Here is a 14,157-nt window from a genome sequence, read left to right on the forward strand (position 1 = left end):
AGTTGAAGGTTGGATTTTTCTAAATTGTCACTGTCAGATTATACTACTGCAAAAAATGTATTTGCTTAAATGCTTTTGGTACACCTTTACTGGATCAAGCCGCTAGTGGCTGTCAGTAGTTTTGTGATTTAAAGCACGTTGTAGCTGCTTCTTACGGCAGGCATTTGTAAAACTAAATAAGTATTAAAATATAAAATGTTAGACTCCTTTAAAAGTAATGTAGTTTCTGAGTTATATTTGGTTTGCAATATTACTGTATTACAATGATTGTAGGCTAATATCTTGCAGTCTGGAGCAGAGTTGTATAAATATTCATGGTCACTAATAATCCAGAAAGTGTAGTTGACCTCAGATAAGTGTTAACATTCTGTGTGACGGCTTGCTTTTGCTGCGATTTAGCTCCTCTTTCCCTTTTGCTGCTGCCTTATTCTCATCCTGCTTTTTGCCCCTGAACTCCATCTCTCATGTCTTTGTGTCCTCATCTCCTCCTCGTTTTATTTCCTCTCTTAGACTGATGGATAATCTGCCAGGCTCAGTTCAGCAGCTGTCAGCGAGCGGAGCCAGCACAGGTAAGCCAAGGCTTCAGGGCTTCTTCAGGTTGCAGGACATCATTTAGACTTCTCTGGTTAAACTGAGAATTTGGAAGTAAGATGAAAAGCCTGAGGAAAGGAGTCTCTGTGTAATCTGGAGCTGTTTTTAACGGGAATCTAAAGAAAAGGTCACAGTCGAAGATAATTCAAATAGGGGGCAGACATACTGTGCTGTGAAATCATGTTCAATCAACTGTATTGACCAATCAGGTTATAGAAACACCTTAATCATGACCAGTGAAAACAGGCTGAATTTTGAGTTTGGCAAATCCTTCACAGATTTACCTTACCTTCACCAGATGACCTTACTTCAAGCTCCAATCAAATTTTGTGTCAAGCTGGATAAAATAAAATAAAATGTAAGCCGTCCAGTTTTACATCCAACAACACCTTGGGTCATCCTACTCACCGTTCCTCTGATAGAGAAGAAAGAATAATCTAAATAAATTGGTTAGAATGAGCAGCAGCTTGTTTTCTTTGATATAACGTTCTTCACATTGGACCTTGAACTGCTGTATGGAGAAAAAAAAGCACTTTGATCCTGCAAATCTTTTGCTACAAAAACTCTTGCCTTGATTTGGAAGGTTTAGGTTTAGAAATAATTAGTACAAATTAATGGAATGACCTTCCATGAATAGGGTTTATACGTTCTGAGGACTGAAATCTAGTCCTCAGAAGGAGGCTAAAGGATGAAAATTCTGCCCTGGACCCAGAATCCCTCTGTTACCCGGGAAGGTGTTATAACTTCGTATCAGTTAAATGGACGGCTGTCTCATTGATATGCCTTTCAAAGTTAGTTGTATTTTATCTCCTCTTTATACGGAGAGGTCACACCTTAGTGATGGCTCGGTGTGTGATGAATGGTCAAAGCAGCACGCTCATCTACTGACAAAGCCAGGCTGCCCGCTGCAGATAAGAGCCATACAATGCATCAGCCACGTGTGTTTGTGTGTGGGAGAGATACAGGTTCCACTGCAAGATGTGTCATACACACCGCCTGGCCATAGCTGTACGTATGCCTGATCTGCTCTGTGTGGGGAGATACATGGCCAGTCAGTGCGTTATCTGCAGTGAGAGACCTTCAAGTTCATCCGCCTCACTCCTGAAATCATTTTATACATAGGAGGAAGCATCACAGAACCAGCAGCCTGACTGCAGTGCGCGTCTATCAAGTGATTTCATTGCTGTGACTTGATCCAGAATTGTCTACATGTTTTACATTAAACTTGTTTTTGGTGTTTACTCCTATCACCAGATGAGCTGACTGAGTTTCTGATTTATGTGAGGACTCTGGACTATGAGGATAAGCCTGACTACCAGCTTCTTAAAAAGCTGTTGGCCTGTAATGTCACACGAGGACTTGACTTCTCGGCGCCTGAAAGTCAACAAGGGTCTGCCACCAAGGAGCCTTTGAAGCGAGAGAAGGTGAGAACAACATGAGATGATTACCAGGTGTGAAATTTGGGCAGTTTGACATTATAGGGTGTCTAATAGGCAGCGCTCTAACAATAACTGAAAAAGCCAGAATGACTTTAAATCATATCACATACATTGGAATCTACTTATAAATAACATGTCAGAATAATTCAAAGTGGTCATGTCTTCTAGGGAAGGGGTGGCCAACTCCAGTCCTCAAGGTCTTTTTCATTTCTTAATTTGTTTCCATGATTTAACAAATCTAAGTCAGGTCATCAGCAGGCCTCTGCAGAACTTCATGACATAATTCAACTGTGTTGGAGAAGGTACACATCTAAAACATGCCAAGTCACTGAACCTTGAGGAAAGGAGTTGGCCACCCCTGTCCTGCACTCCCAATGTACTACCACCACAATAATTAACCAAAAGGTCACATATTTTGCTGCACAGACACTCCAATGAGTGTAATGGGGATCCCACGGAACCCTGGAAGACCTCAACATGACCCTGTAAAGACCTTTTACATTTTTGCTGAGTTTTAATATTACCAAAGTCTTAATGAAGGGCCCTTTGTTTTTTACACATCACTCCTTATTTCACTGTTTTTGTTAAATTAAATTAAATGCTGCAGTGTGGCTTGTGTTGCTGTTTAGTAGAGGTTAACAGGTCTTCTGTTCAGTACCCCCTGTACACAACATGTAGAAATAAACAAGGATGTGCTTAATGTTTCACCATAATTACATTTTGTATTCATTTAACAACCTCACTGCTGGCCGTTAAGGGTTTTCTCTGCCGAGTCTCTTAACCTCAGAGTGCAGAAACGTGATGGCAGTGAAAGAGAGGTTTAACCTTCTGGTGACATCCTCCGCTCTAACCCCTGAAAAGAACATGTCAACAAAAGATGGTCACCGACCTGAGGCTGAAAGAAAACCACAATCCTCGCTCCATTCCCCAGAATCACTTCTTGACCCCGCGTGGCCCACTAACCGCCCTTTCAACAGCCCAGTTTGAAGAAGCTGATGACACACACTTTACCGGCACAGGGTGTCTCTAATTATGCTCCTAATTTCCTCTCCTCTCCTTGTGTCATTTCATTTCCATGCTAAAGTGCTGGCCAGTTTGATCCCTTGTTAAACACAAGTGGCCATTTACTGACGCTTTAGTGAGGAGAGGAAATGTCAGCGGAGAAAAAGGCCACCGAACTCTCACAGAATCGTCTGCCATTACTGTTGGATAAATATGATTCTTTTATGGGTGATCAGTGTGAATGGAAAGTAGTGTTATTCAAAGCCAAGTTAAAGAAAGTTACAAACTTCTTTTATATTAATGTTCCAACTCTTCCCGAAGCAACAGAAAGGAGGAGCATCCAGAGGACCACGCAGAGCCAAGCTGGTGACCGCAGAGCTGGATGATGAGGAACCTGAAAGCGTAAAGTCCAAACCGGTGCCAGCTCACTTCATAAGAGGCCCACCCCCCACTAAATCTGGGTCCAAAGAGGTAAGGTGCCTCACAACCTAGTAGAAACAGACCCATTACGTTCTGCAATCAATGATAACATTGAACTACATTTATTGTTACAGTGAGCTGAAATAGTACAAGAAAAAATATTTAAGGCTAAATCCCATTTCACATATTGCCCCTCATTCTTAGCCATCGCCTCTATATTGCTGGAAGGTATGGTATCCCAGTTCTTTCAAATAGTGATTTAATTTTATTAAAGCAAAAAAGCTATTCATACCAACCTGGCCTTAAAAAAGCAATTGCCCCCTAAACCAAATAACTGGTTGTAGCACTCTTGGTTGCAACAACTACCATCAACCATTTGTGGTAACTGATGATTAGTCTTTAATATTACTGAGGATGAATTTTTGTCCCATTCTTCCTGGCAGAATTGTTTTAATTCAGTCACATTTCGAGGGTTTCCGAGCACAGAAGACATGTTTAAGGTCACACCACAATATCTCGGTTGGATTTAAGTTCAGACTTTTTTTGAGTCATTCGGGGTTTGCATTGGATTATTTTCCTGCTACACAACCAAATAGTGCTTGAGCTTAAAGTCATGCACCAATGCCCACACATTTTCCCTCCAGCATTTTCTCTTAGAAAGGAGAATTCATGGTTCCATCAAATATAAGTTGTCCAGGTCCTGAAGAAGGACAACAGTCCCTGAAAATCTGTCCAATCCTTGGACCTCTAACCGTAAGAAAACAATCTGTCTTCTGATTGGCCAGTTTTATTGGTCACTGTCCATTCAACCTGATGTATAAATATTTTGTCCACATTTTCACTTATGACTCAGGAGGCACAGGTGATGCTCAAACTGTGTAGAACTTAACCACACGTACTAATCTTTTCTACAGTTGCACAAATATTAATAACTTTGCAACTGTACATCACAATGTTACAAAGCTGGACTTCTGAGTAAAAATATTTTGGCATTTAAAAGGTGTACCGTACGAAAGCCCAGGACACAACTAAACTCTAGATCAGGGGTCTGCAATATTTATTTCCATTTTGCTCCCTTTTCCACCAAAGCAAAATAGTCTGGAGCTGCAAAAGATAACACAGCTAAACACTGAACCATGCAGACATTTTTAAGTCCTTCTTGTATTTGTTTGAAATTAAAATAAAACGTATCCCACATCAATATAAAAAATGCAGTTGCAGCTTAGTTGTTTTAATAAAGTAAACATACAATTAGAAAAATGTTTTACAGTCAGTGGGCTCTCATCCTCTTTGGGTTTCTTTCTCAGCCAGCAATCAAGCGAAGCACCTGAACATACTGTGGGTTCTCATTTGTGAGACGAGAACGATATTTGCACTTTGAAACGGCAAGCCAGCGTTGTTGGTAGTTAAGGCAAAAGAATCTGTCCATGCAGAACTAAACTCTCCATTTTCTTCTGAGATTTATCTTTTTTTGGATGAATTCATGGTTAGCTTACCGCTGTTGTCGCAACCTCAAGAAGCCACCTGCAGGTAAGGGCGAGGCCTATAGACGTGGGTGTGACGTATACTTTTGACAGTTTACAAAACCCTTTTTGAAATTTGACGTAATAATTATGCATCAAATTATATATATATATACCTTTGGTCAAAGCCAAGGGAGCCACAAAAAGGAGTCCGAAGAACCGTAGCTTGCCGACCCCTGGTCTAGATGTTTATTTACACCAAAACACAGAGTGAATATTTCACCAGCAGCATGTTTTGTACTTCAAGCTGCAGGGTGACGGGGGAACAAAAGCAGCAAGACCTCCAGAGGATCAAATTTGTTACTTTAACAAAATTTTCCCCATTTTCTTTCTTTTGCCATTTTTTGTTCTTTTCAAGTTTGAAATAAACACAAGCAGCAAACTGTTGAGTCGACTGAAATGACAAAAGAATCAGTTTTACTTGGAAAACAGTGTAAAACCTGCTGTTTCTCGTGTTTCCTCCTAGAACAAAGAGGTTCCTCCTGCGGGAGGGAGGTCACTGAGGCCAAGGCCTGCACGTACTTACAAAGAAAAAGAAGACAGTGAAGAGGAGGAGGAGGAGGAAGAAGAAGAAGAAGAGGAGGATGTTAGACCCAAACGTATTCCTGCATGCTACCTGAGAGGTCCTCCTATTGGTCCTGGAGCTGCGCCCAAACAGGTGTGAGGCCAAAAGGCTAGCGGCCAGATGGCTTTTCTGACTTTCCTGAATCCTTTTTAGAAGACTGTTACACACTACACCTTTAATGATTCATGAGCTCAACATCAGATACAAATAGGCACCAAATCAATTCTTGTTTTGCTAGATGTGAAACAAAACACATACAAATTTTTTTTAACAGAGAGCTAAATGCAAAAGACCCGACAAGAAAACAGACGAGCTGAGCCGGACTGTGGCGAGACGGGAACATCAGCTCAACCTCCAACGGGCAAAATATGGCTGGGCACAGTGGGACAGGGAAAGAGAAACGCATGGGTATTATCGAAAACATTGGGATGAAAGGCCACATCAGAACAGAGTGGGGCACAGTCAGATCTGTTCAGAGCACAGACACAGTTCTGGTGAGTGGGAATGTTCGGCTCAGAGAGATCCAAGACAAGGAGGTGCTTCCATACAGAGAAACTCCTGGATGTTCGGGTTTGTCTGTGTGGGATTCATCCTTTTGTTGGGTGCTATTTTTTTGTTTGCCAAAGTTCATTTAAATAAAAAAGGTGACTTTTTTAGCAGGTAGAAGGTCTTCATGCTGCTCCTAAGGACCTCTGTGCTGCCATTTTCACTGTAATAGGCTGAAATAGAAAGAGAAGCTTCAGGTTGTTGTTATTAATGAATAATCTGTAAAGATGAGATATGTTAAGTGTCTGTTAAAAAAATCCCATGCACAAAGCAATAGAAATCCGACTCAGTTATTGTTATTAAGCAGCATCAGTGGAGCAGTTCCAGAGCTGCATGTGAAGGCATTGACAAGGCCAAATGATGAATGGATCCATATGAGTAGCTGCTGAATATGTATGCAGAATTGAGGTCAGGCCTTTGTGTCAGCTGTCAGTTGGAGTCAGAGGTGTGAACATACCTTGTTGCAATAAGGACACTCTCCAAAAACAAGGTTGAAGCTCTGCCTGCTGGAGGGGAGCGCTCGCAGCCACTGGAGGAGAGAAAAGAAATGACTCACTGATCTCATCATCACCCTTGATCTAGCGACAATAACAACATGTTTCAGTGCACACTACTCTTAGTATACAATATCATACTACAGAATAGGTTTTAAAGGGCTTTTCAGTGAAAAGAGCTTATTCTGCCACATTTCACCAGGTCCTCAAAAGATCTGAGAACCAGAAATTCAATAAATGTGGAGAAAACATTCTTCTATAAGGCATCACCGGAGTGATCCCTCTTTACCTCCAAACATTGAGCTTTGGTATTAATACAAACTCACCAAGAGCTGCTAAAAGACCCAGTCGCCAGAGGCTAAAGTATGACAGGATGTATCTTATAACAATAGTCAGTGCTGGAATCCAGTTTGTGGTGCACACCAGCAGCAGGACATATGGTCCTCAACACTTTGGTTGGTCTCCTGTGGATTCGTGACACTGACCTTCTTTACCATTAACCCCAGGTTATTTTTAGGATAAACTGCAAAATAGGGTCAGAATTATACATACATGATCAGGTAAATGCACACACTGACACTTTATCAAGCTGAACCTTGACCATATGCCATCACTAAGTTTCTAGCATCAATAAGCATCTAGCATAAATGTAGTTGAATATTGGACCACTCTTGATAACAGAACTGGTACAGTTCAATTAAATTGGCTACTTTCTTGGAAAAGACAATTCTATAGGGCTGAGCTCAGAGAGCTTTCCAAACTCTTGTTGAGTGTCAATTTTTTATTCCTAAACCACTTTTGACGTGCTTGGGCTCATTGTTGGAACGCTCCGCTCTGTCCAAGTTTCATTTATCTAGCTCGTACTGTTAGCTAAAGCTGATGAATTTGAACAGTCTTTGTTCATTATTTGCAACAGTCCCACAGCAGGACATTGCCCTCACCATGCTTGACAGTAATTCAGTTTAAAACCTTCCCAACTTCATCATTATTTCGCCTAAGTTCATCTAGACACCAAAGTAATAGAGAGCTTCTCCAATTATTTAATAAATTTAGCTAACAACCTGAAGAAGGTGAAGGTAATTGTGTGAACTTAAGTTTGTTCAGCTTAGCCCTGTAACTCCAGTACTTTCACACAGAAGCTAATGAACTTTAAACACTCTCCTAAAACAAGGGAGCTGGTGGTAGGTAATGTAATGAGCATTTTGATTTTTAATTTCCAACAAAACTAGCGCAGTAAGCCACCTTCAGGGGCAGAAACTGAACAACTTTAAAACTGTTTTTTTTTAAGTGGTGTAATTATCTTGGAATCTGCAGTTGTTAGTTAATTCATTGGCTTTTCCCCTTGTTCTGTGTTTTTGCTGTTCTGTAAAAAATAATTTTTATGTGAGCAAAGAGAAACCCTCAGCTGCTGTCAATCATGATCACTAATGATTACTAAGCCTTGGCTTTGTCCAGTTAAAATACATTCTTAATATTTTAGCAACACCTACTGAAAGAACAAGCTGAATGTATCTTTGTATTTATAAAAATACATAATAAATTCAAACTTGCACAACCAATTCCATTGCATTATTGTATGTAATGTACTGCTTGAGCAAAATGAATAAAAGAAATCCCACATTTTAGACAATGAAATTCAATGTAAACTTGCAGCTGTACTCTTGTTTTACACGAAGTGTGTGTGTGTGTGTGTGTGTGTTGTATAAACATTTACCACACAGTGAAATCACCTGAAGGGCATACATCGTATCAGACATAAAATTTCAGATATTTCCTTGAAAAAAGTAATTCATAAAAGGCTCTTAATTTTAGTTTGGTTTAAAATAACTTGAACAATCAAGTTTAATATTTTTGTGGCTTTTAAAATGATTTCTTCACTAGGAAATGGAAACCTGACCACTGCTGGGACAAGCCCACAGTTTCTTTCAACAATGAGCTTCAATGTATTTGATGCGATACATAAACACAAAGGAGGACAACATTCTGAAGCGTAAGGAAAATGATTCATGCTTTTCAAACGTAAAAATCTGAAAAGGGTGGCCTGCATTTCGAGTCAGTATTTTGTGGGATCACCTTTGCTGCAGTTACAAGCCTTTTAGTGTTTGTCTCTACCAGCTTTGCACATCTAGAGACTAAAATTGTTGAGCCATTCTTTGGAGAAAAGTATCCCCACACCATAATGCTGCTACCACCATGTTTCACCGTAGGAATGGTGTGTCAAGCATGATGTCCAGCGTTAGTTTTCTGACAGTGCTTTGCAGGCAGGTCAAAAAGTTCAATTCTGGACCTTCTTCTATTTGTTTGCAGTGTCCCCTACATCAGCAGTCTCAAACCCCGGACCTTAGGATTCAATGTCCAGCGTGTGTTACATGTGTCCCTGCTTGAGCACAACTGATTCAAATGGTTGCATATCCTCCTTAGCATGCCATTTAATGCTGCAGAATCAGGTGTGTGACAGCAGGGAAAAACCAAAAACATGCAGGACAGTGCGGCCCTGAGGAACCGGGTTGGGGACCTCTGCCCTTCATGACTTGTAGCAAACTGCTAAGAAGGGGACTTCTTGTGGCTTTCTTTCCTTAAACAGTCGTTTCTTCATGCCATTCTTCCATTGTACTGGATTTTATTTAGGGGTATCAGATTAAGCTGGGTTGAATACTACGGAGCCCGTGAAGGGACATGGGGCGATTTTTTTTTCTTTTGCGTTCGCTCGCAATAGTCTGTACGTTATCTCGCAATACTTTGTGGGATAGTTTCCAAACCAGACAACTGCTAAAATGGAACAAAGACTACACCCGTTTTTGAGATTTATTGAGTTTTATTTTGAAATCGGCCTGTTTGCTCCATTTTTGCAGTTGTCTGGTTTGGAAACTATCCCACAAAGTATTGCAAGATATAGCAAAGACTATTGCATGGGAACGCAAAAGTATTGCTTTTCCTTCCTTCTTTTTTTTGGTAATTCACATGTACTTTGTGTTGGTCTGTCACATAAAATCTCACTAAAATGCCTTACAATTTTTGGCTTTAATGATACAAAATGTGGAACATTTGAAGGCATGTGAACATTTCTGCAAGGCACTGTCAATTCAGGAGTTGGTGTGTGGTGGCTTAACTTTGGTGAACCTCCTTGATGATGGAGTTGCTCTGTGTTCATACCTCATAGAGACAAGCCTGATGGAATGGCTGGCCACAGCGGGGGTCATTACACACTTGATCTGGGATGGCATCTTCAAGCCGATAGGAGTAACAGATGCCGCACTCTACGTTGAAGCTCTGCACACACAGAAAATTAAACATGTCCAGTGGTGCTTTCCAACATCTTCTGGTCACTCCTGGAGGCAGTGAGCACAAACGTGCTAAATCAACCTCCAAGCATCACCTCCAACACCCACTCTGCACTGTGTTCCTGCTCCACTATCACACCTCCAGGGCAGTCTCTCACTCTCTGCATTTCTGTGTAATGAGAAGCTTCTGTTTTTGTCCCCCCCTCTTCCCCTGGAGCCATCCATTAAGAGAGAGGATGGCAGGTTTAAAAAAAAATAAAAATCAACATCTGGTCAACCCAACTTTTTTGCACTCCTCTGAATGTTAATGAAGCTGAGGCATTAATCACCGTGGCGACAGCAGATAAACACAATGCCCTTTCAACCCATTCGCAAAGAAGGGAGGGGAAAATGATTTTTTTTCTTTAAAAAAAAAAGATAAATGGTTTTGCGTGATTAAAGCGGTTTGATAGTGAACAGAATTCTGCCATCTTTGTTTTTCTAATGATCTTATCTGTAAACAACCCAATTAAAGGAGCAGTTGTGTCCACCTCTTAAAAAAAATACAAAAAACACAGAAAAATATGGAAATGGATAGGAAGAAAAGGCAGTTGTGTACATCCGCCCGCTTAAAAGTTGAACATACACAGCGCCTGGAGCTAATCCTGATGAGAGCGGACATGTTTGAAATGGAGAGGTGCATCTGTGTGACATACAGATTTTTCGTGGGTGGCCGGTGACGGGAATTCAATCTCCAAAACATCCCTGAGGTTGTTCAAGACGCTGGAGTCCGGGTTCCTGCCAGCAAACCACAGACAGATCCTTCACACACTAATTAACCACATGCAAATGAGCCTGCAAAGACACTGAGGGATGATTAGGACACTTTCACCACTGCTAAACAACAAGGGGAAAAAAACAAAAAGGCTGCAGAGCATTGGTTTATTCAGACTGAGGGAGGGAGAGCTTCCTGAGCTCTGGGGCAAATGCTGCAACCTGTGGTGAAATTACAATCAAAGTGAGGAGTAATCATGTTTTTTGTTTGTTTAAACCCCTGAGTGACAATCTGATTTTTCTCCAAGCAGCTGAACTGGTTCTCACTTTAACAATGACGCAACATCTGTTAAAATACAGATATTACAGGTAGTATCTCAATAAATGAAAATAAATCACTGAGAAGTTTATTTAATTTAGTAAATCCTATCAAAATTAACAGAAATAAAAGCTTGAAACTAATGCTTTGGGTGGGATCCAACTAAATGGACAAACCCTGCATTTTGTTGACCGGTTCCACAACATTTACCTTGTTGGATTTCAATATTTTCATTCCTGCAAATCATGAAATTCAACAGTGCTGATCCGGCCACATGTTAAAGCACTTGGGACTAAATTATCCCTGATTGAATCACAGTCTTGACCAGAGATTTCTTTATTTAATCAAAATCGCAATATCAATGCTTTGTTTTGGTAGCTAAACCAAACCCAGAATACAAGTACCTTAAGACCAGTTTTTGACCCACATAAAAAGGACAGCTATGGCACCAAAAAACAGTGGCATGGTCCTTTTTAGATTTTGGCATGAATGTGTGTTTAACTGTTAGTAACTCAAGAAACAAAATTATCAAAAGTTGGAAAAAACTAAAATTTATATGTAGCACAAAAAAGATCAAAATTTGTCTAAATTGTCTAAATATAAATTGTTGGACCACTTGTTTGCTGAATATTGGACCATTTGCACGTTGCCTTTCCAACGTCATCGGCCATTTTGTACTGCAGGATAGTCTGCTCCTACAATTCCCAGCGGGCGCCGCAGCTGATAAGACGGGGGCGTTCCAGTTCCGATGCCACAGTCAACTACAGGGGTTGGACAATGAAACTGAAACACCTGGTTTTAGACCACAATAATTTATTAGTATGGTGTAGGGCCTCCTTTTGAGGCCAATACAGCATCAATTCGTCTTTGGAATGACATACAAGTCCTGCACAGTGGTCAGAGGGATTTTAAGCCATTCTTCTTGCGGGATAGTGGCCAGGTCACTACATGATACTGGTGGAGGAAAACGTTTCCTGACTCGCTCCTCCAAAACACCCCAAAGTGGCTGAATAATATTTAGATCTGGTGACTGAACATCTCCCATGGCCTGCAAAACTTCACTTTCATGTTCATCAAACCAATCTTTCACCAGTCTTGCTGTGTGTATTGGTGCATTGTCATCCTGATACACGGCACCGCCTTCAGGATACAATGTTTGAACCATTGGATGCACATGGTCCTCAAGAATGGTTCGGTAGTCCTTGGCAGTGATGCACCCATCTAGCACAAGTATTGGGCCAAGGGAATGCCATGATATGGCAGCCCAAACCATCACTGATCCACCCCCATGCTTCACTCTGGGCATGCAACAGTCTGGGTGGTACGCTTCTTTGGGGCTTCTCCACACCGTAACTCTCCCGGATGTGGGGAAAACAGTAAAGGTGGACTCATCGGAGAACAATACATATTTCACATTGTCCACAGCCCAAGATTTGCGTTCCTTGCACTATTGAAACCGACGTTTGGCATTGGCATGAGTGACCAAAGGTTTGGCTATAGCAGCCCGGCCGTGTATATTGACCCTGTGGAGCTCCCGACGGACAGTTCTGGTGGAAACAGGAGAGTTGAGGTGCACATTTAATTCTGCCGTGATTTGGGCAGCCGTGGTTTTATGTTTTTTGGATACAATCCGGGTTAGCACCCAAACATCCCTTTCAGACAGCTTCCTCTTGCGTCCACAGTTAATCCTGTTGGATGTGGTTCGTCCTTCTTGGTGGTATGCTGACATTACCCTGGATACATCACAAAGACTTGCTGTCTTGGTCACAGATGCACCAGCAAGACGTGCACCAACAATTTGTCCTCTTTTGAACTCTGGTATGTCACCCATAATGTTGTGTGCATTTCAATATTTTGAGCTAAACTGTGCTCTTACCCTGCTAATTGAACCTTCACACTCTGCTCTTACTGGTGCAATGTGCAATCAATGAAGACTGGCTACCAGGCTGGTCCAATTTAGCCATGAAACCTCCCACACTAAAATGACAGGTGTTTCAGTTTCATTGTCCAACCCCTGTATATAACAGAGGATGAGACGGCCCACCATTGCTTTTCAGCTTGGGACCTACACACGGTTACCGGCATCTGAAGCAGCATTCTGGAGAAGAAGTACCACATGGATTTTCATTCATTCTCCTCGTTGGCCAACGAGAAAACTAAGCGAATTAAGCTTACAGGAATAAGAAGGCTTGTAAGTTTTCAACTTTACCGATCAAAGACGTGAGTTTAACACATAACCAAAGAACCCCGGAGTTTCAAGGAGACGGATTGCCACCCTTGTTTTTGTTCCAGTCGACTGGTGACGGTCAGATCATATTTTCCCCTTTTGCCAAGGAGGCCAGAGGACAAAGATTGACCGCTCTTCTTAGTGATAACTGTGGACGCGCAGCAACTCCCCCTTCCTCTCTCCCTCTGCTCAGAGAAGACTTCAACAAGTAAAATCCACCCTTTTATTTTTTATTTCTTTATTAGGAATAGCGTGGGCAGGGTAGAGTAGAATCTAGTGCGATTTAGAATCGCCACTTATAGTCTAATGTGTTCTAAACTGTATGTGCATGCAACATTTTATTGAAACTTTTACTGCTGTTGGATATCTGAAAGCCGCTGTGTTTCCCAGCTGTGTGTGTTTTGCTGTGTTGTTTTAACGCCTGAGCTCAGGCGCGCTGTGAAACTGGACTGCTATAATAACCTTATGGTGAAAATCAACCATTTTCTTTGTTTTCAACTTTGTGCTTTAATAGCTTGCCACCAAAAGTTTATTACCCTTTGTCCTCTGGGTTTACAACTTTGCTTGGAGGAAGTTTATGACTGCCTGTGTCCCGCTGAGCTATACTTTGGGGAGTGGCCTCCCTGAGCTTTGCTCAGCATCACATTATCATTTGTTTGCCATAACTGCTGGTTTGATTCCATATACACCACTGCTGTTTTGTTTTATTTGTTTGTTAGATATTTTACCCCTTTTTGTGTAGAACTTTGCATGTTTGATTAGGTGAAGATTATTGAATCGGAGAGCGGATTGTATCAGGGCTGTTGATTTAATAAATATTCACGTAGATAAAGAAAAGGCGTTTGTGTTTATTTTGTGCAAGAGTGATTTGTCAGTCAAAATAAGGTTAAAGTTCCCCACGTTTCGGTAAAAACGGTTGATTAAACAGTGACATCTAGTAATAGTTATCGATTATTACTTAGTATTTAACGGTTGTAATTATCAAGGGCTTTAGGCT

The 14,157-nt window shown here is 41.2% G+C and overlaps 2 protein-coding genes across 10 annotated transcripts in view; one reads left to right on the top strand and one right to left on the bottom strand.

The window, feature by feature from the left end:
- The window catches only part of LOC124859184 (serine/threonine-protein kinase VRK1-like), a 38,305-nt gene that overhangs the window by 18,956 nt on the left and 5,192 nt on the right, over window positions 1-14,157 (top strand). For 4 of the 7 annotated variants that reach the window (XM_047351800.1, XM_047351798.1, XM_047351803.1 and 1 more), the window contains 5 exons: window positions 511-569; window positions 1,846-2,015; window positions 3,354-3,503; window positions 5,442-5,633; window positions 5,815-8,220. In XM_047351800.1, the coding sequence (XP_047207756.1) occupies window positions 511-569; window positions 1,846-2,015; window positions 3,354-3,503; window positions 5,442-5,633; window positions 5,815-6,204 (961 nt within the window). In that variant the 3' untranslated portion in view covers window positions 6,205-8,220. Of the gene's footprint in view, window positions 1-510; window positions 570-1,845; window positions 2,016-3,353; window positions 3,504-5,441; window positions 5,634-5,814; window positions 8,221-14,157 lie in introns of those variants that run through there. The other 3 variants (XR_007036028.1, XM_047351802.1, XM_047351801.1) reach the window with 2 other exon arrangements.
- fancl (FA complementation group L) overlaps window positions 6,120-14,157 on the bottom strand; it is a 28,532-nt gene continuing 20,494 nt past the window's right edge. For 2 of the 3 annotated variants that reach the window (XM_047351805.1, XM_047351806.1), the window contains 4 exons: window positions 10,557-10,638; window positions 9,734-9,850; window positions 6,544-6,615; window positions 6,120-6,259 (listed from right to left, as the gene is read on the bottom strand). In XM_047351805.1, coding sequence (XP_047207761.1) covers window positions 6,212-6,259; window positions 6,544-6,615; window positions 9,734-9,850; window positions 10,557-10,638 — 319 coding nt within the window. In that variant the 3' untranslated portion in view covers window positions 6,120-6,211. Of the gene's footprint in view, window positions 6,260-6,395; window positions 6,513-6,543; window positions 6,616-9,733; window positions 9,851-10,556; window positions 10,639-14,157 lie in introns of those variants that run through there. The other variant, XM_047351807.1, reaches the window with a different exon arrangement.

This window comes from Girardinichthys multiradiatus, chromosome 22 (assembly GCF_021462225.1).
Source record: "Girardinichthys multiradiatus isolate DD_20200921_A chromosome 22, DD_fGirMul_XY1, whole genome shotgun sequence".
Lineage (NCBI taxonomy): Eukaryota > Metazoa > Chordata > Actinopteri > Cyprinodontiformes > Goodeidae > Girardinichthys > Girardinichthys multiradiatus.